We start from the raw sequence: 25703 nt of genomic DNA, 5'->3' as shown, positions 1-25703 counted from the left end.
GATGAGAGCTTCATGGCTCTTCTGCATTGCATTAGCACATGCAGGTCTGTGCCTGCAGCAGCAGCAGCAGCTCATGGAAGATGTTTCTGGATGGCAGCCTGGGGTCTGGGTTAAGTGTGTGGCAATCGTGCGAAAGAGCGCATTGAACCAACAGGGATTGTGGGGAGATGAAACAAGGAAGTCCTTTCTCCCTAATGGCACATTTTCCAAGCCATTTGAACACAATGAAAGCCACCTTGATCACAAATGTTTTGGGCTCTGCTGTGCCCCATTGTTGACACCAGCTTGATTCCACTGTTCCCTGGCAAAGCAAGCTGCCGTATCAGAAAAGACTGTGGCCATAGGAGGAATGTTCCCCCAAATGGCAGCTGGGGATAGCAAGGGGAGGGAAGTGAACTAAAATTTCTGTTCCCTTGTCTGAAGAAGCCCTCACAACCTAGAATGAAAGGCCAGCTCTCTCCGAATCCTCAGGATATGGTGGGTGTGGGCAGAAGCCTCCAGGAGGTCACCTCAAAGTGACCAAGGCCATCACAGGCACAGGGGGTTCATGAATCCCTCCTGCTTCCCTGGGCAGTGTTCAGTTTGGCAGCAAGGGCTGGATTTCAGCTTGAGACACTCTCAAGCAGACTGGGTGCCTTTGATCTCCTGGGAGATCAGGAGAGTCATGCCAAGGCAAACATGGGTGTTTGCTGATTGTGCCTGCACATCACCCTGCTCTACCATGAGCAAAGCTGACTTATTTTCAGGAAAACGCTCAGTTGCACTTAATGCGACTTTGGTGAAAAACTTCGTGGCTGCTCATGGGCAACTTTGGTATTTGCAACAGTGGCAATTCCACTGCAGACTTTGTGCCATAGCTGAGCCTGTTTGGCACCCATGCCTGGTGGCTTGTCTGAAGGAGGCTGGCACCTGATTTCCAGCTGTGCTGAGCCATGTCACACAGGTTTCTATGCCCTGGGGGAAACTGAATCTGCTGCTGAAGCAGCATTCACTTTGCCAGGAAGTCTTGTGGTGCCATCAGTGAAAAGAATCACTTTTCAGGATGTTGGGGTAATGCAAGTAGCCAGTCAAAACTGCATGAACAAGAATAGCAAGTGGGATGTTGCCGCCTCACAGATGTGAGAGCACAGCCAGGTGCCAAGGTGGCTGCCTGTGTGTCTCCATGACGCAGGATCCTGGAGCCACTGCAGGGCCAGGCATCCCTAAGGTCCTCTCCCTACCCTCCCGGGCCTCTGCCCACGTCTGGAAAGCACTGCAGAGGCACTGTGCCTCAAAACATGATTCATGCTGCCCAAGGGGGCTTGCTTTGAGTGTCACAGAGCTGCTGGATTGTTTGCTCACAGTTCATGATCCAGGATGAGGGGCTGGTTGTCCCCTCATCTGGGATGTGGCATAACTGGAGAGGCAAAGGAGAGAGTGAAGGTGGGAATGGCTGAAGGATGAGCTGCAAGGTGAATTTCTCTGGGCTGGGCTGTCACTGAATTCTGCATGGCTACTCTTTGCTTGAGTTGGGGAATCAGTTTGGCTGCTTTTTTTTAATTCTCCCAAGTGAAATTAGAGATATCCAAAGCATGACATATCACAAAGTGTACTAGGGGGTATTTCTGGTCTGTAAACAAATCTAAATAAATGCATCTGTATGCAAAGAATTGTGATCATTTCCTCTTATACTCACCAATGCTCTGACTGCAACAAACTTCAACAAACCTATTTTTAGTAGTTTTCCAGAAGTTTCAAACAAAAGATACTGAAAATAGTGCACAAAATACAAAAAAATACAGATCTATTGGTATATTGACATTCTATTTAGCTTTTCATATCCAAACTTCCATGCACACACACACACACATGCACACATAAAATGGATTAGATTAGTTCTGAAGCTTTCAAAACAGCAGCTAAACTTTTTAAAAGCCAGAGGCAGCCATATTCCCTTCAGAAAAGATCTGGTAGGAAAATATCAAAAGCAGAATGTGCAGGCTTTTAAAGAAATGTGTAGGCGCAAAACGAGCTTATTTCTGTTTTAATCCAAATTGAATCATATGTCTTATGTCAAAGCTATAAAAAACAAGGAAGGTAAAAGAGGTAATTCATGTAGTACAAACTTTTAAAAAATTTTGTATTACATTATTTCCTTCTCTTTACACAAAAGAATAAAAAAAAAAGGTATCAATTCCTAGCAAGAATATTTCACCTCCTTCTTACCATTAAGAAGAAACTAAGGAAACACATCCTCTTCTGGTATAGTCTGTTACAGCTCCTCAGGAATCAAAGGAAGTAGGACAGTTTCCAACAATGGAGGACATGATCCTCAGATCTTTAGTAAGTGAAAAAGCATCCTGTCTGGAACTATTTGGGAGAGGAAGCTTATCCAGAGATAGCTAATAAAATACTTTCAGTGCTCTGTAAAGGAGATCAGTTTATCCTGAGTAAAGGCCACTGCCATTGACTTCCTGTTGGGAGAACTGCGCTGTCCCCTGGCACTTTTCCCAAGCCCCAGCAGAGCAGTGTGTGGGTCAGATGAGCTGTCCAGCTGGCAGAGCTGCCATCTGTCCCCTTGGACACGTCTGCCATTACGTAATGGCCCAGATATGGCCAACTGACCAGGAGGCCCTGGAGAAGGAGGGCTCCCAGATGGCAGTCTGCTGCCACCGTGGATACCGAGTACACTGCTCCCTCCTCAGGTCTGGGGAGCTTGGGGAAGGACAGCATCCAGAATGGGACTGCATGAAGTCCTTAGGTACCAGGAGCCTGCTTCTTCTCTCCATTTTTTCACAGGATCCTCAGATCCTGCTGGAGCAAGGGCTCTGCAACAGACTCAGATCTGAAAAATTACAGTGAGCCAGGTGGTTCTGGAAAGTACAACACACTCTGCATGCACATCCTGTCTGCATGGGCTCAACATGCCCAGCTAGGACAGTCAGACACCACACAAATGAGCATGAGACTGGGCTAGGACACAAGCAGGATAAAAACCTAAAGATCTCCTGGCAAGCTGAAAAGTTTCTAGTAGCCTTGGAGCCATATTCAGCTAAATTACCTTAGGCACTGATGGAACAAAAGGATGATGTCTGGTCCAGAGAGTATGTAGAGTGTGCAAATTAGGATCCTGTAGGACAGGTGCCTCTCACTGATATTACAGACAGCTTCAAAGCACCCAAGAGGCTGAAGACTCCAGCAGGGAGCCACATCCATCCAAATAATATGGACTCCCAGCACGCCCTGCTGCCTGCTCAGTACTTTCCTTGGTACATGAAGCAGGACCTGCCAGCTCTCCCTCCATTGCTGAAAATCAGGGTGTATCCACTCACTTCTCTGGACACACTGTGGTGCAAGGTGATGCCGTTTCAGTCCACCAATGTTTTTTACCTCCTTCCCTTCTCAGAGCAGACTGAGAGCTCTTCACAGCATGGCTTTTGTCAGTGAGTCCCAGGCCACAATGGGGGCTCCAGGACACAAGATCAGAAATTAATAAAATAATAAAGAAACAGTAACAGTTCTTGCAACTACCTCCTCCAGCTTCTTGCCTTCTCATCCCCCTCACTCTTGGGTTCTGCGACAATAACAGCAGCAGCAGAACTTCTGTGAACAGAATAATACTGCAAAATTCAGGTTATCTCTGGAAAATCTTCCCAGAACAGCCTGAAGTGGCCACATGATTTTGGAGAAAGTGGGAGGATGTCACTTTCACTCAAAGGCCAAGACTAATTGCTGAGCTGGATCCATTAATCCTGTCTAAGCTGCACAGGTCTCCAAATCGCCTGCCTCTTCTGGGAACATTGAAATATTAGCAAACTAATACAAAAACTATCATCACCCCAAGCCATGTTCATCCACTGCTAAGAAACTCTTCCATGCCTTCGCACAAATTATGTTGGCCTCCTAAACTACCAAAGTAGCCTTTATTAAAGAGATTTAATCAGGTTCAGAACAAACAAAAGATAATTTGGAAGACCAGAAAACTGTATAAAATCCCTACCATAAAGAGAAAGACATTTCTGAGCTGCTATGTATTTATTTTCTGCATGTGGAATCAGTCAATCATTTTGAATGCTTGATAAAATCAAGGACAATTAAACTAAATTGAGCTTTAATTTCAGACTGTGACATATGTCTACGGCTAAGTATTTCTTTCTGCAATGTCTGGAATTACTAACCAGCAGCACAAGCTAAGTTCAAACACCAGTCAAGGTGGGAAAAGTTCTTCACTCATCAAGAAGCAGACAATAACAGTGTTGGAATACTTTGCATTACTCTCAGAACAGAAGAGTTGAAACAAGGTCTGTATTCCAGTCTGGTATTAATAGGATGAGAATAATGTTTCAGAAGTTGTGGAAGGACAGGACAAAGTCAAGCAGCAATGACCCAGCTAATGAGGTATCCCACCTTTCTGTGCAAGAGGATAAATGAGCCCCATTGAGGGCTGAGCCCTCAGTATTCATGAACAGCACAGTACCTGTGCTCCCAGCTTCCTGCACGCTCAACATCACATTTCTGAGCTGCACCACTGAAGATCTGTACAGAAATGATCCTTTATTGGCAAAGGCACAAGTGCAACAATTGTTTTTAATCCCAGTCTCAAATCCAACTTTCATATCTTATAAAACCAAAACCATTTTTCTCTTCTTCTAATGTCTATTGTATCTGCCTGTTACAGGGTCTGGCTCTTCTTCTCTGAGCAACTGGTGCTTCCCTGTGAACCGACCGGACAATTGGTCCTCCTGACAAAGTTTGCTTGTGCAGAAGACTTTATTGCCATCCCACATCAGTTCTGATCTTGACTCCTGCTCCTGCATCTTTGATGGCAGATTTGGGCTGGTTGTTAGCCTGCCATGAAGTGCTGTGCCTGAGCGATTTTGATCGTGTTCTTTCCTCCCAAATCCTCAGATGACCTAGGAGAAGAACAAAGCTTTTCCAGGCTGAGCAGATGGCTTGCAAGGGGATATTTGTTCAGCAAGGGCAGGCTGTGTTAATGACTTTTCCAAAGTTCCACTGTCCCATTGCCAACAATGTCATTTCCAGAAAGTGAACCCTGTGACAAGACAGCAAGAAAAGATGATTTTAACAACACAGCACTGTCCTCGGCCTATGTGAAAAAGTTGTAAAAACTTTTTGGCCGCACAAGCAGTGACCCAGATGAGTTTTCTGTAGGTTCTGGATGGCTGAAGTCCTACAGAGGGGAGCTGAAGGGAGATGACTTGTACTTTCTGGAAAAGTCAAGTCAGTTGAGACCAAAGAGACTAACTGAATCATTCAATCAGAGACCACATGGAGTCAGAAAAGGGGTTTGATTCCATCGAAAACTTTTCCTAATCACAGGAAGCTACACAGTAGGATATTACACAGACTAGGGAGAAAAATTACTATCGAACTCCTTATGAAGTTGCTCATTTGTGAAAAATCCATCCAGTTCAGTCCCTAAGGCACAATGCCTGGCCTCTCAGCAAGTCACTGTTCAAATCCTCCCTGTCCAGTGACAGCTTTATTACAGCAGAGGAGATGTTAGATGTCTTACTAGAGGTTGGCAGAGCAGCATACACAAGGAACTGTGGGTCTTACCATTTCCCCCTCAGCCCTAATGAACACTCATGTCTAGAACAATAAAATCTCCTCAGTGATGACTTTGAGAGAAAAATCATCTATGAAGCTGATTAAGATACAGCTCGGGTACAGTAAAACCTTCTAATGTCTATTTCCATCTACCTTTGAAATGCAGACTGCTACAGAGAGGCAACCAAATGTCCTAGTTTAACCTCTTACGTGGTTATCAAATCAAAAACAAGAACAGTGAGAAATTCAGCAAATCAAAGGCCTTGCAAAGGGGTTCAGGGACTTCAAAACAGCCTCTTCTCACATGCAACACTTGCGTGGGAGAACAGGGGGAGGAATCGGTGTGTTCAGATCTCCAGTCAGTTTAGGACTTACTCCTATAACTTTCTGACATCTTCTTCTATTATAACAAAACTTAATCCACTTCACAGGAGTGGCTTATTAGCAGTTCTGTTTGCAGCACAGAGTGCCAAGCAAAAAACCTTCTGCAATAACTAAAGTTATCAACTCAAACAAAACCTCTCGACAGCAGGACTCTTTTTTTTCCTATTATTTATTTCTTGGAAAGATATAGAAATTCTATTTGAATGATTAGTTGCCCAAATACATCAGAGAACAGCATATAAATTAGATTCACTTGCAAAATGGAGGCAGAGCCAGACCCATGGAATATGTCAAAAGGGAACTTAACTATGCTCTGTTTTTAATGAGTGGCAAACCCATGCCACTGAAATCTATGACCAAGGTATCACAGAAATTTGTGACTCAGTTAAGTTGTAACAAATATTTAATTCCGCAGTATGCACAGACATGGCTGAGAAATTATCCAAAGATTTCCTCAAGAAACATCAAAGCAGTTAACTTCAATCACATTTTTGCTGGGGCTGATATTCTCTTTCATTTTCAGAAAGTTCAGGGAATTAACAATGGTCTTGGCAAACATTTATTCTGACAAGTTAGTATGCAGTCCTTTCAGCTATAATGAGTATACTTATTCCCTGGATCTCAGTTTACACATCATTCTATCTACCCAGCAGCATTCTGGAGCAGAGCCATGTGTGTTGAGGAAGTTACAGCAATAGAAAATGCTACCCCCATATCCAGTCACATGGATGTAATGAAGCTGAATTCCTCTTTATCCAGAGGAATAAAGAAGGAACCAAGAAAAGCTAGACCAGCTCAACTGAATGTCCATGAGGTCCCTCGGATTCTGTCTGGGTACCACACCTTGAACTTAATTGATTGATCTTCCCTTCGACAGGACCCATCATGGTCTCCTTGGTTGTGACAGTCTTCCCTCCTTCAGGACACTGAAGCCCTAGTCCAAAACATGGCAACAGAAGGTCTTGCTTTCACATCAGAGTGTTTTGATTTTGATGGTTTGCTACGTCTGGAGCAATTGATTTTTCCTCCCTACTGAGCAAAACAGAAACAGGCACACTTTGTGAGCCACCAGAAGCTTTGAGTTCCCATTTAGAGAAAGTCAGATGTGGCAATGACTTAGGCATCACAGACATGAAGGAATGAGACTGGATTGATTTCTATTTGGGAAATTACACTGTTTTAAATATAAGGCTGAGATTGGAGATATTTTTAGCAAAATCATCTTCTAATTAGTCCAGGCTTTATGCATTTGTGGGTTCTTCAGTCCTTGTGTCCTTGGGAAAATGCGGAAAAAGATTTTGGGTTGTCATGGAGGGTAATTTTGTACTCAGTCACAGGACCATGGCTCAGCAGAGAGAAGCTGTAGGTTTTGCCATGGAAATGGCATTCCAAATAGCAACTCCTCTGACTTTTTGTCTCCATTGGCAAAACAGGACAAGAACCATCTTGCAGGAGCATAATCCAATGTCAGTGAATACCTTTGTGACCCCAGGACGGGGGGTACTCCAGAAACACAGAATGTTGTTTTAAGCATTATTGCCAATGAATGTATTTGTGACGCCAATTAAAAAACTCTGAAAGACCAGCTGCTTGTAGAACTTTGAGGTGCAATGGACATTCACAATGGGCTTGTATAGATGCTATCTTCCAGATTTAATCTGTATGTGCTGTAAGTGCACGAGACACTGCACGACAGCCATTCACTCATGTTAGATAGTAATTGTGGCATTCTGGATGATGATTTGTTGACTAGTTAATGGCTGTCACTGAACATATTGTATGTACATTAGCTGTCCTGTTTTAATGAGAAACAGAACACTTTAATGTTCCTCTTCTGACATTTTTTCATTTTTAATATGCAATTAAAAAATGACAAATGCAGCCCTCAGAAGAGGTTGGACTAGACAATCTCCAGAGGTCTCTTCCAGTCTCAGCTATTCTGTGACTCTGTGAAAATATCTTGGAGTCTTTGAACGGCAATAGGGGGAATATCATCACCTGTGTGTGAACAGATAGTTGAGACACCAACATGGCTGGTAGCACAAGCAAGACTGTAGTGAGTTGCTTTTATCTCACACTGCAGCAGAAATGCCTAAACCTCATTACAAAATGCGAATGCGAGAGCTCACTGAGTGCCATTTCAGACGGGTGCTTGTCTCATGTAATTTGTTCATATTTCTCCTGAAAAGCAGGTATCAAAAGCCATTACCTGGCTACATTTCAGCTGGTCCCACCTTTCTGCACCTTGCTCAACACCAGCACAATGAGTGTGTCTGTAAAGGACTGAAAGAAAATTCCACATTGCCATCAAAAAGAGAACAAGGCTGGGCCTTGGGCATGTGTATCCCTAGGGAAGAGTACATATACTTTGCTGCCTGACCTTAGACTAGTGTGCCTTGTCACTGTGATGGTGGTGCCACAAGCTGGGGTCTGCTTCTGTTAGTCTAGGCTTGGTGTTCCATTTGGCATGGTTGATGCTGACACCCTGCTCCATAAAAGAAAAAACAATATCCCCCTCTGCCCCGTGGTTTCATGAGGACCACATCTGCCTGAAAGTTACTTGGTTGTTGCTTACCCAGACTTTTGCTGTGCTGTAACTTTATGGCAGCATGATCATCTGTGTTTCATGGAGTTTGCTCTGAATAAGTCTGAACAAAACCTTCCATTATATCTGCTTAACAAAATTGCTGGTTTGTGATTCAAAATGGCTCGGCTGGCACTCCATGGCCTAGCGCAATATAAGCAATCTTGTGTTGTATGTCACCTTTAGCCAGGGTCGTGGCACTGATGCTCGCTCACTTGAATGTCAGAACGAATCCTGCCACTAAAGTACCTGCAGCTGGGCACGAGGGAGGTGACGTGACAGGTCTGATACCATTTCTTTTAGCGAACAACAGGCACTCTTTGGATGTGAATTGAGTTCTACTGTCACTTACAATCTGTCCAGGAACTTGAAAATGAGAGTCTTAGCACTTCCAGTCTCTGGGCTGAAGTAATTTGCACAGAGTATTGCAAGTTATTTTCAAGGCTCATCTAACAAAGCTGAAAAAATACAGTTTATGAAAAGTGCAGAGAAGATTTCCTGAATTCTCCCTGTAGACTGTTGTACTGAAGAGCACGTCGTGTTTGTGGATAATCTTGACATTGCATTGCCATTGCTGATCACCATTTACCCCACAGACTACCTGGCCAGCATCTAGTAAGTGAAGAATCCTCACATGCTTTTTGTAGCACAACAAATCTGGACTTGATAATTTGAGAGATCCTTTAAAAAACTTTAATCATTTTATAATTCTAAGGCACATAGCAAGAGGTGACAACCCCTTCAGCTGTCAGTCCATTTGCTTTAGCACAGTGGAGAGGGGATAAAGGACTAGAACCAGTTCACTCGGGAAATGAAGCCCTGCTGCTGTGAGGGGGGAGGAACCCATAGTAAGAAAACACTTCTGGAGAAAAGAGCATAATTGTGAGACATTTTGTAGCTGTAATGCCTCACAGATAGATTTACATTTGCATATTACACACTAACCAGTCCCTTGTGCATCATTTAAACTCTCTTCATACAGGCAGTGCTCTGTCAGTTTTCATAACCCAGCTGCCTGTACAGGAATTGTTCTGTTTTTCCTCCTGAAGCTGTATGTGAAAGCAGAAACAGTCTGTGCTCACAACTGGCTTTGTGGAATGGGTATTTTTGCCAAATCTCCACAAACTCAGAAAATATTTTGCCGATGGATTGAATAGGAACTGCTACATAATGCAGTAAATTTTGAATTTCATATTCAGTGAGAGTTGATCTTTTTTCCTCCTTGAAGCTATCATTAGCAGATGTTGCAGACTTTTGGTATCTCCTGCACAGTCCTCCACAGAGACACAGGTACATAGGCTCAACTCTTTTCTTCATCAATAGGGTGAGGAGTCCCAGTGTCACAGGCTGCTCTTCTCATTCCATTTCTGCAAGCCTCATGATCACTCCCTGTTCCTACACAGCTCTGGGTCAGCATGACCAAATCTTAATGACTGTGTCTCTAATTTTCTGTGAAGCATCAAGAAGCCTCAGTGGCACAGACAGACTTCAAAAGGACAACAGTTATTACATTCGAATCCACAAGGCCTTAGCACTTGCACAGCCACTCTGTGTCAAGGGCTTTGTGGCTCCTGTAAATTGAAGACAAAAGAGTTGCAGGAGTTAGTAACTACAAAGCTGTAGCTAAAAGTGACCCCTTTTTGCTTCAGACCTGTGTGCCAGCATATTTGCTACTGATGGACTGTTGGCCCATTTCCACCAGTCAGGATGACCCAGCCAGGCACTTCATCTCTCACTGGAGGTAAACAGCCTCCCCTGTTCCCCTGGGACCAACTTGCCTTCCCTGCTGATAAAGTGGTGCCCTTGAGGGAAAGGGAGAAGGGTATTTGGCCACCTCATCAGACCAAAGCACCTCCTTCAGACACCAGTGCCTTCCTCCTGTAAAGCCTCAAGCCTCAGTTTGGAGGACTGAAGAACATTACCAAGTTGTGCGGTCCAAAGCTGTACAGTCGGGAAACACACACAAGCCTGTCAGTATCCAAATGTCTTAGTGCACCTCTGTGGGGCAACACTCTTGTTGGAAAGAGCCAATTTGTACTTTTACTGCTACTAATGCTGGAGGAGATTGGGCTGGAAAGGAGGGTGCAACATCAGCCTTTTCCCTAACACAGTCACACTGCTCTCACTGTGCCTCGGGGCTGCACCAGGCACCTCGTTCCACAAGGAGGGAGAGTCCAGCACCACTTCTAATGGGTGCACCAGGCTCAGCAACAGGAAATCACCATCCTCATTTAGCTACATGCACTTTTGAAAAATGACTTCGCCATGACAGCAGAACCAAAGGAGGTTGTGTTTTTCTGCTTGACGTTTGTAAGAGGAAGTGAAAGGCCAGCTGCTGGTTACACTGGCTGGCACAGGCTCCTCTTAGTTTCAGGGATAAAACACAAGGCTTTGATGAAAACAGCAAATCGTAAAACGTGCAAAGCCAACCATGACTGCTTCAAACTGCAGCATTTGCCTGCTGTAGATTATTTTTGCAGAACACCAGCAGGTCACTGACTCACACGGATAAGTATTACCTGGCAGCAGAATTATCATCGATTTCATGAGATTGATTTCTCAGCCAAAGAGTAACATACTAAATCTTTTCTGTTAAAAGAACAAACTATCATGGCAGGAGAAAGTAAATTATTCTGGAAGCCCACAGTTTAAAGACCAGAAAACCTTTCAGAGACATTTTTCACTGCCTGATGGAGGAAGGAGACTTGTTTTGCTCCTTAGTGCTTTCCAAGCAGTTATTTTATGGGTCTCAAACCTCCATGTTGTCAAACCAGAATTCTTCATTAGAAAGATCTTGCATACAATAGTCTACAAACTGAACCAAAGGAGATTATAAGTACTAAAATATACAATGAAACAGCACTGACTGCGAAGCAAACTGACAGGGGGAATTCAAACTAAGATTGTTTTTCTATTCTTATCTTACCTCATTATAAGTCAGAGTTTTTGTTTACCCTGGAGAGAGATATGTTTCTGGTTTTGCATGCCTGCTGTGCCACTCTGAATGTGTCCCCTTGTTCCTGTAATGCCAGGCCTCTCAGCAGACTTACTCTTCTCTTGGTCCACTTGATCAGAAATACTGATCAGAAATAGCCAGGTTTGTGGCCCATTTGTGAGGCTTCTTAATCTGCAGTTCACCAGAACAGTATTTGGCAAAGACAGCTGCCTGGTATTTATTCTTTTACCTCTCCAGTCCTGGAGTCTGATCAGTCCTTCAGCTTAAATTAATACATGCACAAGTAAAATGTGTGTATTTCTACTGGCAGGATATGAGGTAAGAGGAAACTGGAGCATGTAATGCCCTAGCCCCACATGCCCCAACTCAGAGTCCAATTTGCCCTTTCCATGCAGCCAGGGTAGGCAGCAGGAAGGCCAAGCCCATACCTGGCTGCTGCAACAGTAAAATCTGTAATGAGGAGCTCTACTGACTCTGCACAGGGGTTTATATAGCACTGATTTACCTAAAAAGGGCTCAAAAGTGTCTCCACACCCCTGTGCTGTGATGCAGAGATGTGCCTCACATTCACACTACTCCAAGTGATCTGGGAGCATTCATATGCCCAAGGATATAATTGTACCCCAAGCTTTTGGAGTTCAGGAATAGCATAGCTGTCAGAAGAAAAATGTCTTACCTGTTACTCTGCTCTTTTAGGACCTCATCACACACACGCTGGCTCTTGGTCCTCCCTCACTGCTGCCAGCCCTCTCTCGAGGCAGTGCCCCGGAGTCTCCTGGCTCCAGGGTAGGTCCACACCCCTCACACCAGCCCTTGCTGCCTTCTCTTGTTCTGCTTCCCCCCCTCACCGACTCGTCCTGTGTAAAAAGCCTCTTTTCTCAGTGTCACTGATTTCTGCTCTGTTCTTATCTTTCCACTGGAGCTCCCTGTTCCCAGTGCCATCTCACTGTTATTCTACCTCTTCCCTTCCTCTTCTGTACATGAGATACCACCAGTCCTGGCTGCCTTTCACACCCTTTCCTCTACAAGACCAAACTTGCAGCATCTCTGTGATGTCCTCTGTATTGTTGCCTGGTCTACCACTGTAGTGCACTGATTTTCTGGCCACAGAAACACTCAGCATCCCCTCCTGCACCCACAGCACAGTCTGTGGAAATCTGTACTCTTCTTCCAAGCTTTATCTGTTGAATCATCTTACTTCTTTGAATGGAATTTTTTGCCATTTGGATTAAAGTTTCCCATCCATTGATGATCAAATTAGTTCAGAATCTCTTTGAAATATGTTTTAATAACAAAATACTGTTCCTCCAGTGTTACCTACCTGGCATTTATATAGATCTATTTAATATTATAATATTATCGTCTCCCCACATTAGAGGAAGTTCAGAGTAGAAGAGTTAATAAAAACTTAGTTTGCTCAAAGTATCATAGATGAATGCTCCTGAACCCAATTTGTGTGCTTTCTGCTTTCCACCATCCTGAGGGTGGAGGAAGGAGAGAGATAAACAGTATTTCTGATGAAATAAATTCCTATAATGGGAGTCAATTTGACTATAATTTGATTAAAAAATGTCTATTATTTTTACATCCAGTGCTAAGAGAAGTGGAAATGGTTTGCACTTAAATTTTACTTTAGGTTTCTTTGTAACACCAAAAGAAAGCATTATTATTGTTCCCTCATCAAGTTCACTGTCTTCTGTATTTTCACACTTCTGGATGCATGAACATCACTGAAAGGTTCATGTTCATGTGCTTCCCCCCAGTGCTGACTATGGATTGAAATAAACCAGATTAAAATGAGCCCCAGCTGAGGGAAGACTGTTTTGTAAATGTCTCAATCAACCTCCAACCTAAGCCCTACAGATCTCTGCAGAAGCTCAGCAGACTCTCACCAGGGAAGCAGAAAGAGCGCTAACCTATACTCCCACTGCAAACATTAACTAATTTATCCAGATGTCAGTGCAAAGAGTATGTCTTACCTTTGTTTGTACATGAAATAGGGAGATGGGGTCATGAGGGACGGAAGGGGAAAAGGGCTCCTTGCTCATACAATGAATACTGTCACAGCTGGTAGATGCTGCTTTGATTTCCCTATGCAAGCGTGACTGACAGAGACAGTACTGCCCTACCCACCGATCCTCAAGGCTAGGATCATACAGGGATGAGCATACAGGCTTGGAGTGGAGCACTGCTCTCAAAGAACATGAGTGGGGGGTCAGTCACAGGGCACAGGTTTCTCTGTCTCACATCTGATGGTGGGACAACTGGAAAAGCAGGTAGGTAGGTGTAACGGAGGAACACAAGTTTGGGGAACTATGCCGGAAGCACAGAGCATAGAAACTTGACACTGAAAATAGAGGGGTACAGGTGAAATCTAACCCCTGCAGGGGTTAGATTGGGAGCTGCAGCAGCCCCCAGGCAAGGTGAGAGCAAACCTCGTGCTGTAGCACAGGAAGACAGAAGCGGTCTGGCTATTTAAGGCATTTCAGCCAAATGTTACTCCCATTCAAGTTAGCAGGGCTGCTTGGATTCAGCAGCAGCTGTGTGGGGCTTGGCTGCTGGCTGGGGTTAAACTATGACAGAGGACTAAAAGAAAGCAATATAATCTATTGAAAATAAATACCTCTTGAACAACTAATTGGATATTTTTAATGACCTTATAAATTTAACTGACACTGCAAGAGCTTCAATGCTATGAAATAAAAATACTTAACACTTTGCTCACAAAATCCTAATAACACAGGGGAGTAACATAAAATGTGACACATCATACTGATTGAGAAAGAATTGAGAGGAAGCATTGAAGACACAAAAATCTGCAGGAGAGATGCAAGAGGAACAAGCCTGACTTCAGTTCCCTTTCTCTCTCTGCTGAGTATAGATGAATCCTACGAAATTAACTTGCTGTGCCATCACCTTTGAGAATACTCTGAGGTCGTAAGAGACAATTATGCCCCACACATTATGCAAATATAAAGTCACATCTCTTAGGCACAGTGAGGAGCTGCCATGCAGAGGAACAGAGATCCTGAAGGACTGCTCCTGAAGGACTGCTCCAGTGAACAACCAAGCTGACACAAACTACACAGTGTGATGTGCTGGCCCAGGCACATCAGTCCCTTTCCTTAATGCATACCGAGCAGAGGACTGAGCAGGGGATAGAGAAGTTACCAAACCTCTCCTGGTGTGCTCAAATGCCAGATCTGGTTTGGCATTCACACTGAAACACTGCAAAGTCAGAAATGGTTGAGAGAAGCACCACAAGAATTGTATATGTAACAAGAACATAACAGCAGTGGAGGCAGGATTTTAATTAGTGGAAATGATAAAAATCAAGATAGGCTTTCTAGTTCCTGAAAAATGCCACCTAGACAGCTGCAACTTGAAAAAGGAAACTGCCTTATTACAATAAAAGTCCAGGAGCACATCCAAGTAGGTGGGCTACCAGCTGTAGGTCATGCTGAACGATAAATCATCAGGGAAGACTCCTGCAGACCTCTTGCACAATTTCTCATGCAGCTGCACTTAACACTGAATGGATAAGCTACGTAACATTAGCCTGTCAGAAAATATGTACTTCAGGCACCAACTGGTTTCCTTCTGGTTCTATCTGCAGCAAGATCAAATTGCACTTAAAAAGGGCACAATGGATCATGGTCATCACTGGGCTGGGGGGCCCCTACCTCAGAGAAAAGCCACTGACCTCTGAAAAATGTGGATCATTTTCTTGGAGGACTGAACAGCAATAACACTGAGGTACCCCTGTACTTTGCACTGGTACCACAGTACCACTGGAAAGCACAGGCATCAAAAGTAAACACACCTTTAGGGAAAGTATTTTAAACCATTGACTTTATTAAAATACTTAATACATGGTTTTTAGAGGAATGTACTTACATTTTCTGGAAACTCCACTGAACCCAAATTTTAATTATATATTTAACAAATGACAAAACAGTGGATGAATTCATGCTGTACACCATAGAATAGACAAGTTAGGGTATTGTTTTTCATCATCACCATCATTATTTTCCTGGCACAAACTCTTCTTTGCTTTTTAGCTTCAATCTCTTGAATATCTAGAAGCAGAGAAGGAGGTTTGCATTTCTCATGGCATTAAACCCATCTGGTCCAGGTGGAAGTCCATTTGTTTTCACCATCTTCATTCAAACCTTCCCCAGGAGCCTCCTCTTCCAGAAAAGCAAAGGTGACTGATGTCTCTGAAAAGCTACAGGTCACAGTGCAAGACAAGTTTGACAGCCAAATGTGAACATGGAGCTCTGTACCTTCTCAGAATCACTACTCTTCCAAAAATAACCATTTCAAACTGAGAGTGGGAAAAAAAGACACTGTCAAAATACAAGGGCCAAAACACATTCATGGATTTAGTGGAATGCACATGGAAGACAGCTTGCAGTGCTGCAGCTCTGAAGTAAAAGGTAAACCAGAAGCCAGGTCTTGTTGAAATACAAAATGCAAGAGCTGGGAAGGAGAAAGACAGAAATAACCACCTGGACACATTCTTAAAAAAATGAAATGTCCTAACCTCACAGAGAAGGCTATAATCATCATACACACTGCAATTGCCATGAACCATGGAGATCAGTGACAAAGTGTATGTTATGACAATCTCACTGACAAGTATAATCTGGGGGAAATTATTCATACCGAGCAAAGAAATAATTAACTGTGTTTCAATGCAAGATGCACAGAGGATGCATAGGTTTTCACATCAAATTAATAAGGCTCTTTTTAAGAGATCATTTTGCAACCTTGCATAGGTGATATTATATCTTTTCAATAGATAATGTGCAGAAACTATGTACAGTTGAAAGAAAGAACTTTGATGAAAGCATTTTTTCCCCTCAAGTTTTACCATAGTATAAAAAGTAACTTATATAACTCCTTCAGTTCTCTAAAACACATATGGAATATCCCAGAAAGAGAAACCAGGAACACTATCTAAATGATGCCGTGTGCATTTATACAACAGGTTGAAACAACTAGAGAAGCCACCACAAAGCAAAGTCATAAAGTTTTCATATAGAAAAAAAATGCAGGAGTAAATTTTGCTTACAAACATGAAAAGTCATTTAAAGAGAAATGCATTTTAGTTATAACAAATTAATGACCTTCACTAATCAGTCTGCTGAATGGATGGATGACTCACACACTAAGTAAACGATAGAAAGAGCCAATTCAATCCCTGCTTGATAAATGGACAGTAAACTTTAAAATCTGCATTTGGTTTCCAATTAATCCCAGCTCAGAACAACTCCTCCATTAGACAGCCAGACGGCAGCTTCTCAAAACTCATATTATGAACATCTGCCAGTCCGCGCAACAAAAGCCATTAGGGCATTCATGTGCTCCTTCATTTGGTAAGAAAGAAAGTCAGCCAGAGGATGAGCACAGTGCCACAGGACAGCCAACCCTACTTTTGAAAATGAGCGTCCTGTTCCCTGGGACACTCATCCACCACCCCAAAATGATTTATTTTTGCCCTGCAATTATGTAAATCAGGAGACTTTCTGTCTGATGTGGCTCTATTCCACTGAAACAACCTTCTCCTTTACACAGGAGTTGCCTGGCATTTATTTTGCCATTTTGTGCCTGGATGCAAGACTTCATTATTAGCACTGCTTATTACTCTTGCCTATCACAGTGATGTTTACTTTTTAGTAGTATTTACAATGGTATCACTGTGGAGAACTAAGCCCTGTACTAGAAACAGTCTCTTTAACAGAGACCTTAATACTAAGGATTTGGTACATTTCTGATCTACAGATAAAAAGGCAAAGCTACTATCAGCCCACTATACATTTGGCATTAGGTTCAAACATGGGGAAAAAGCAAACACCCAGCACATTCCCTTGTTTCAAAGGGATGCTATTTACAAGAAGAATTTGCTTTTTTAATATTTCAACAACAAAAACCCAGCTAATTTCAAAATTAGAGTAATCTAAGGCGGCTTAGTTTTTAATCAACAGAAAACACAAACAACATTGCTGTTTGCTGTTAAACACAAGTCTCAGAAGTGCAGGGAAGCTATGATCAGTTTTACTATGGGTGACAAATCACAGCCAGTTTAATAACAACAGTAAAAAAAAAACACTTCTGCTTTTTTAAACACAGCTTCTAAAAAGTACAGCATCCCAATATTTCCTCAGTTCCAGATTGCTGACATTATAAATTAAAGGTGAAAAGAGATCCGTATATAAACAAGGCAGCTTTCCACTGACTTCATTTTACTTGGTTCTTGTCTAAACCTTTGGAAATTTAATCTTCAAATACCATAAGGTAAGGTTGAATTTATCAGTTACAAAACAATGTCCATTTGTATGTGGAATTCGGAAAAATGAAACAAAACAAAAACCAAACTCAAAAAACACACACAAGTATTTACAGCAATTCAGATCTCTATCTTCCCAGCCTTCACACTTGCGTGTCACCTTCTGCAGAACTGTACACACACGATCCACTGAGACCAAGGCCCTATGTTATGGTACGAGGCCTTTTGGGCGGGGGGGGTGGCATGAGTTCAGTGTCAGGATCGAGGTGGTGCTTCCGCGTCTGTCCTTGGGAAGCTGCTGCACATCTGTCAATGAACTCAAACAGCATCTCCTTCGTCACTGGATTCTGGATGCTGTTGCAGACAGCTGGGAACAAAGAATACATTCTCATGTAACTAAACTGACTTGTTGTAGTCGGCACTTCAATAACTTCACTTCCTCTTGGCAAAATGACAACATATTCTGGCTCAAGCTTTCACCCTTAAATACCCACTTTGACAAGGTGGTTGTGTCTGGAGTCACGAATCTCTGCTCTGCCCCCCAGAGAGCAAAGCAATGCTGTGGGCCTCTACTCTCATGAGAGTCTCTTTCTAAACAAACAAAAGGTGTGTGTGGGTGTGTGTGTATGTGTGTGTGTGTAAGGCTTCCTGGGGCAACTGTAAAACCACCAAAAGCTGACATCCTATTGAGGTAAGAAACAGCAATGAAGGCCTTGTGAGACATGGCTTTGAAACACACATCAAATACGAGTAGCTGGAAACAAGACTGGCTTCTAATATTGAAAACCTCTGAATTATGGTAACTTATTTTTTTCACCACTAAGTACTATAAATACCCTAAACCTGCAATGCACAGTCCTTTTTTTTAAAGCCATATACCTTCATGGGGCAGAAGGACTTGACACCAAGCAAATGGCGTGTCTGGAACACCAGACCATATGATGGAGGAGCAGCCATGGTGCTGTGTGGTGGCCAAAGCACACATGTACGGGCACCCTTGGGGTGCTTAACACAACTCCCCAGACCACAGTTTGTAAGTCATGGCCCATGGGATTTCATGGAACAAATAAATAGGCTTACTTCACTTCAAACAAATTAAGTATTTTTTAATACTTTCCTGTGTAACTTTGTATTCCCCTAATTAATCCTCCTGAGAGACTTGGATAAGAGGAGGAAAAAAGGGGCATGAAATTAAGTGGGAATCCTACAACTATCTTGGAAGAAAGCACAAAATGATTAGAGGGTAATTGACAGCATGTAAGGGCTGGCCACAGTCAGGATGCAATTTCCATGCAAAACAATCTACTGACCCCCTAGAGTACTAAACAATGTTAGGACTCCTTAAAATGTATTTGCAATGTAGCATTGTTATGAATAACAATGATTCTCAAAAACATTCCTTTCTTTCCTGCAGAATTCCAGAACCAAAGGATTACTTTACAATTAATAAAGCACCTTTCCAGCCTTATTTTTAGTTATCTCACTATTTTTGGTGAAAAGGTGCTTTAAGAGTTGCACAATATTTGACTTTTGCAGTTGGGAAGCATTATGATTACCAGTAATTTAGGAACAGAATTTGAGTCACAAGGCCACTGGCGTAACTCAGTATCAAATTTTTAGGGCTGACTTAGCTTAATCACTCAAAAAGACCTTCTGCTTTCAATTTGAAAGGTAACAAAGTCCAAAAGCAAGATGCAGCCAGGTGTTTATTTTGTTGCTATTTCAACCATGGGGAAAAATAAATAGCATTTTTCATCAAGAGAAAGCTAATAGAAGAGAGAGGATCTAGAGAAAGAAGTCTCAAATGATAAAGTACAGCTTTTGGAGATGTTGAAAAATGGTCAAAAATGAAAACTCAAAGCCAAAAGAAAACTTTCTGTCCTGAAAATTCCTATAGAAAATTTGCAATATATCTTTAAAATTCTTCCTGTAGCATTTGATTTTAATTTTAAATTTTAGGAAGTTCACTATGTTTTGGGAGAAAAAAGGTCAGGAATAAGAAAACTGCTCTACAAATAGAGAAAATGAGAAGAGGAAAAGGACAAATACATATGCTCTTAAGAACGAAGGAAAGAAGAATATGCTACTTATCAAAAAAAGGAGAAAACTCCAAGGAAAACTAACTATTGAAACACTAAGGTGAACCAGAGAAGAGAAATTTAGGTCATGGTCACAAAGATGTCGTTGTACTCGTATGACTTTTGTGGTCCATTCCTCTTTCCTGACAGGACTGCTCAGCAAGTATTTCAGCTACATTCTGTGCTGGTTCCCTAAGGTGCCAACAGATTTGTTATCTCCTGGAAAAATGACCACACTGTGTTTATTTAAGATAATCTACTCACTGCTCAGGCAGAAATACAAATAGATGAGTTTAGAGAAAATCCTACATCAGCTGTGCATGCCCTAGTATTAGCATGGTCTTAAATATGATTAAACTTCATTTTGGCACTTAACAAAAGTCAGTATCAATATGTTTATTGCTATTCAGCCTTGCACACACTTCTACTTGAACTCTTACACTACGTCTGAAAGTAAATATCACCATTTAATTTACAATATTTGGCAAAATATTTTTTGGTAGAGGAACATGAAAATCTCCCAACTCTGCACGGCTATACCCCCACCTTTCAATTGTTTCCCACTTCACTGTTTGTGTAACTATTGTTGAAACCTAAGATGACATTTTTCTCCTATTAATTTTCTAGCCCGTCTGCCAAATCATGGTTTTGGCATTTTTAATGGATTTTTTGTTCAACCAATTCCACTCATAATGTGCCAGTTTGCATTACAACCAAGCAAGCCAACACAACACTGGGCACTGATGTCAGCTGAAGCGATGCTATTGTAATAAAAACTTTCTTGGCTCTGACTTGAAAAGGCATGCCCTGCCATTTAAAGTCATCTTTGCACAAGTGTTTGCAGTTCTACAAAGACTTAGGCACTTGCTTCGGCATTACCTGTTAAATTTTGCGTCAGAGTATTGGTTTGACTGACTTCATCAAATAATCCTGCAGCCAGAGGATTTGTGCTGTCTAAAAACTAGTAATGACATAAGCATTTGCAAGATGAGGCATTACTACAATAAGTTAGGGAAGTCAGGACTCAGACTAGAAATGAGAACACAGAGTGCCTTTCCTCCCTAAAAGAGAACAGAGGTAGAACATTAAAATTTTAGCCTGAGAAACTTTTAAAGCAAATTGTTCTACTCACCCATGGCAGTGCTGTAGGCATTTGGAAAGCTTTTGTCTATCCTCTGTCTCATGAAGACCCAGCTGTTGTTCTCAAACTTGCACTCTATAATTTTGTTGTCATACTGTTTGAGTTCTTTTGTCACCTGTATTAAAAAAAAAAAATTGTTTAGGATAAACAGGTTGTAATTCACAATTTTTTCTTTCTTTTAGGCATAAATAATAGAAGATCAAAAGCTGCCCTGCATTTTTCAGCAACATGCCTCCATCCTACACAGAAAAATTGCACATAATACATCTCCATTTTACATACCGTCAGCTACTCAACATTTAAAAAATACTTTTCAAATTTGCTGTCAATATTCAGCAATTATATTATACTAAAACATCAGCATTGCTAACAGAGGGGGGAAAAAAGTCACTTCTGGCCCAAATGCAAATAGGTTTCCATGGGAATAAACTGCTTCCAGTTTAAGTGCTATTGCCAGCCTAAGTGCATGAAATGTGTTATCCATGTTTCATCAACCTACTTTGTTGAAGGTCTCAAAGCAAAATATCAGATTTCAGTACTGGAAAAAGTGTACAAAAAATCATTCCACTCTTTACATGACTGAGGTTTTTTCTTCTTTTTTTTTTTCTTCATTTGTCTTTAAAAATTAGGATTGTAACTTCAAAATAATGTGGGCTTTCAAATGGCATATATTCTAAATTTCCTTCAGGCCTCTCTTCATTGATTCATAGATTTGTCAGCAGCCAATATCCTGAGCTATTTGTCTTTCTATTTGGCAACGCTGTGTGGCTTGGAAATGTAGTTTATATGCATTGGACTTCGTAGTTGTTTTGGCTACTTCATCCTATGCATCCTAATCTATAATACAATGCAAAATTTGCAAGTAACCATGGTAACCTGAGAACCCTATCTAACACTTTAACAATTTTACCCAGATACTTCACTTTGTTCCAAAGGCCCTCTTCAGCAGTATAAAGCTGTATTTAACTGCTAGCTGCATTTAGTTGCTATAGTTTACCAATAAAAAGCTGTACAAGGTAATGTAACACTTTAGACTCAGGATCTTATCCATAAGCGCTCTCATAAAAAGGAGGTGGTTATTGCAATTCATTAGCATAATTTCTCACCTCTGTTGTCTACTTGCTCTTGAGCAGTGACACGGGAATTTACTACTGTCAGAGAGATGCGGATTTGAAAAAGGCCATAGCTGTCCTCCAGAAAGCTTAATAGCACATACAGTGGAAAAACCCATGAACCCCTTTTCCCTTAATTCCCAGGTAAAGACAATTAATTAAGGAAATGGTCCTGAGCATGGATCAAGTCCTCCTATACTGCGTGGTACAGGATTTGATAAGCAGAATCCTAACATTCTTGGTATTTACCCTGAATACTTGTGTTCACTCCTGGACAGGGAGCCTTGGGATTTTACCTGTCAAGTGAACATGGAACTAAAAGAAAATTTTATTAAACTCGCTTACAATTGCATCCTGTCCTGCTGCAGGACTGACAGAGTTTGAGTCGGGTTTTTGTGTCACATACTATTCTTTATCCATTCCAGCACCTGCAAAGAGTTTTTTTCCTCAAATCATTTACTCCTTAAGTGAAGTTTGTGTCTTCTGTTGATAATCAGATTGCTCAGATCAGCAATTTCTTCCTTTGCAGAATGCCCTGCACAGCAGTGCACTTCTTCCATCCACACTGAAAAGCTACATACAGTCCAGAGGTTTGACTGACTCATGTTTATGGATTTTATATTATGTTTCATTAGGTGTGTGCAGGAAAACACAACATCCTTTTCCAACCTACTATGGATACATAAACCCAGGAAGAAACTCCTGGCTGTGCAGTGCCTTATGAGGAAGGTATATTATTTTGAAAACAGCTGCCTAGTGGAAGTGGGGGCAGCAGGGGGTATGGCCACATGTCTGATTTTATGCCAAAGCAGGGAAATGTTAGAAAGATCACCTGACAGAGAAAGAAATGTATAAAATTGCAGGCAATGACTTCAACTAACCACCCACTCATAAGATTTTCTCATGGCTTATCACTCTTCTAGTGTTCAGATGCTCAGAATAGCAATAAATTGGATGGCAGCTTTATCTGACTGTGGCAATTAAGCAATATTATTAACTATCGAGAGACTTGCTTGGCCATTCATTAGCAATCTGGAAGATGGATCTTTCCCCCAAAATATGAACACCTGCCAAAGCACTGACTTAAATGAATTTTCCAATTAGAAAACTGGTGATCACAGCCTTTAACATTTGCAAGTTGTAGTAATTACTTTACAAAGGAAGAAATATAGCACCTACTCTTCCCTGGTACCTTGTTAAGAGACCTTAGTCTTACAAAGGTACTTATTCTAATATAAAAGAACCTTTTAGGAACTGCTGGGCATTTGATGAAAACTACAAGTACTCTGAGCAAAACACACAGTATTAAAAACACTCTTCCATTATTGCATTGTAGTAGACTTCTAAATGGGTATTTTTAATACAAAAGATTGAACAAGGCCATGGTGATTCTTGTATCTGTAATTCACACCTTACATCTACCTATAATGCACATGCTACTTCTGATGTTTCAGATTCGAAGTGGGACAGGGAAACCATCAAATGTAACTGTCAGGAAACTCCGTACCTCTAGGAATTAATTCTGAGCTCCTCAGCACAGTGCCTTCTCGATTCTCCCTTTGCAGTGTGGAGTTCATCCCTACTTCTCCCCTTTAAATATCACAGTCCATAGCAGTATTCAAATAATGCATCATCACTTCTCTTCCTGAGAGGTACTTCTGCTAGCTTCTAGTGCTTCACAGAAGATGAATTAGGAGTGATGGCAGTTCTCAGCCAAAATGCTTATCCTCAGTGCTGGTACAGTGCCAGTGCTTCTGCCACACTGTTGATAAAGCGCCTTGAACCAGCATTCAGCAATTTCAAGACGGAAACTCCCACCACACTAAGAACTCCATGGAGCCTGACTTAATTAAACATTTATTCCTTAGCCTATTTTTGGATAGCCAGTCAGAATTAGAATCCCAAAGGATCAAGCCTTGGACACAGGGCTGTCAGAGGTGGTGTGCATCAGAACAGTAGCACTGGTCTGGGCAACAACGGTGTCCTGGGCAAGGACAAACACCAACCTGTACACCTCTTCCTTTTCAAGAGGAAGGAAATTGTTCACCAGCAATACATTCAGTGTTCCTGCCCGTACTTGATCTAATTATCAGAAACCAGCCTACTCGCCCAACAGAAAGAATTTCCAAAAACACAGAGGAGCATCCTTTTGGAAGCTGATTCACTACATTACTGCTAGTCTGCAAGGTGTGATTGGAAAAAAATTGGCTTGAGCTGCATCCCCGTTTCAGCAATAGTTCATTATCAAATCAGACTGATGTAATACAAGACCATTGCTTAAGAATGTCAGATTTCATGATTATATCTTCCCCTCCCTGCTGAGAAAGTCTTCCCCCTGCTATCATCATCTGGGCCATTCATTGGGAAGAACTTCAGTGGGGTAAGCTTATTTCTTTTTCTAAGAATGAAGACAGTTAAGGCTTAGGAAATCTCTCATTTTCCAGGCTCTTTCTATCCCCTGTGCTCTGAAAGAATTAAAAATATATATAAAAAAAAGATCAAATACCTAACCCATTTCAAATTTTCTTGCCTGGCTGAAAAATGGAGTCATTTTGAGACGACTAACATGCAGCCACAGTTTATGTTAATTTAGAGTAAATTGTAAAAAAAAAACCCTAATATTTCTATCTGAAAAAGAGAAGAAATCATTTAAATCGAATGTAGTTAGCTCTAGTCCCATGAAGATGCCTTCACTATCTCTGCCAACTACCAGCTGCCAATGCTTTTCTGTGTCTCTCCATAGTGCACCTGACTGTCACAGTGATCCATCTTTCTACTCAAACATCAGTCTCATCACCCTTAACCCTGAAGGAGAATGAAATTCCTGGGTAAGCTCCTACTCTACATAAGAGGCAATAAAAATGCAAATTTAGATTTTAAGGTAGTTAAGTTAGTATTTCAGACAGCATATCTACAATGGACAAGCTTAAACTTTACAAATGCACCAACTTTCCCCATTTTCAAGTTCTTTAGAAAGAAAAAAGGAGATAAGCTTTTAGATAAATGGAGACTTGGCAGACAGAAGCCTTATGTTTCCATATGCGTGATTTTTTTCACAGCAATTGAAATTACTTCAGTTTAGTAAATAACCCCCTTTAAAGAAAGTGATGTCTGTAAGCAAAAGCTTAAAACATTCAATTTCAAATTCTTTCTCTCTTTAAATGCCTTCTTGCTGCACTTTCCCCTCTATTACCAAACATTTATAAATAGAAAAACATTCTTCAATCCACCTATTTCTATTCTTATTCCACATCCCTAGTCATCAGCCAACTTTTAAGGTCCCAGAAGAAAAGATTGTAATAGTAGATGCAGAAAATATTAACTTCCATGAGAAAAAAAATGAGCAGTTAAAATCTTAAAAAATTAAAAACATCTTTATTTCCAAATACAGAATTAAAAAATAAAAGGAACCATAACACAGAGGCAAGATGGATTCTAAATGCAATGGGTTTCTATTTTCTTTTAAGAAGAATCTGCCTTTTCACAGCTAGCAAGTGCAATGAAGGCATTTCTTTTTGATAGGCTCAAGTACACAAACTGTTTGTTTTCTTTTTTTAAATGTAAATTCCGATGCCTGAAGGGGAGAAAAGTTTAGAGCTGCTACAT

At 41.5% G+C, this 25703-nt stretch overlaps 1 protein-coding gene across 2 annotated transcripts in view; it reads right to left on the bottom strand.

The window, feature by feature from the left end:
* Window positions 1-4948: 4948 nt before the first annotated feature.
* The window catches only part of RNGTT (RNA guanylyltransferase and 5'-phosphatase), a 183067-nt gene continuing 162312 nt past the window's right edge, over window positions 4949-25703 (bottom strand). The window contains exons 15-16 of one of the 2 annotated variants that reach the window (XM_069011173.1): window positions 20977-21100; window positions 4949-5032 (exon numbers count right to left, since the gene is read on the bottom strand). In XM_069011173.1, the coding sequence (XP_068867274.1) occupies window positions 5013-5032; window positions 20977-21100 (144 nt within the window). In that variant the 3' untranslated portion in view covers window positions 4949-5012. Of the gene's footprint in view, window positions 5033-15309; window positions 18134-20976; window positions 21101-25703 lie in introns of those variants that run through there. The other variant, XM_069011172.1, reaches the window with a different exon arrangement.

The sequence above is a fragment of the Aphelocoma coerulescens genome, chromosome 3, assembly GCF_041296385.1.
Source record: "Aphelocoma coerulescens isolate FSJ_1873_10779 chromosome 3, UR_Acoe_1.0, whole genome shotgun sequence".
Taxonomy (NCBI): Eukaryota; Metazoa; Chordata; class Aves; order Passeriformes; family Corvidae; genus Aphelocoma; species Aphelocoma coerulescens.
The sequence above is the reverse complement of the archived record's forward strand: the minus strand, read 5'-3'. Positions and strand labels throughout refer to the sequence as shown.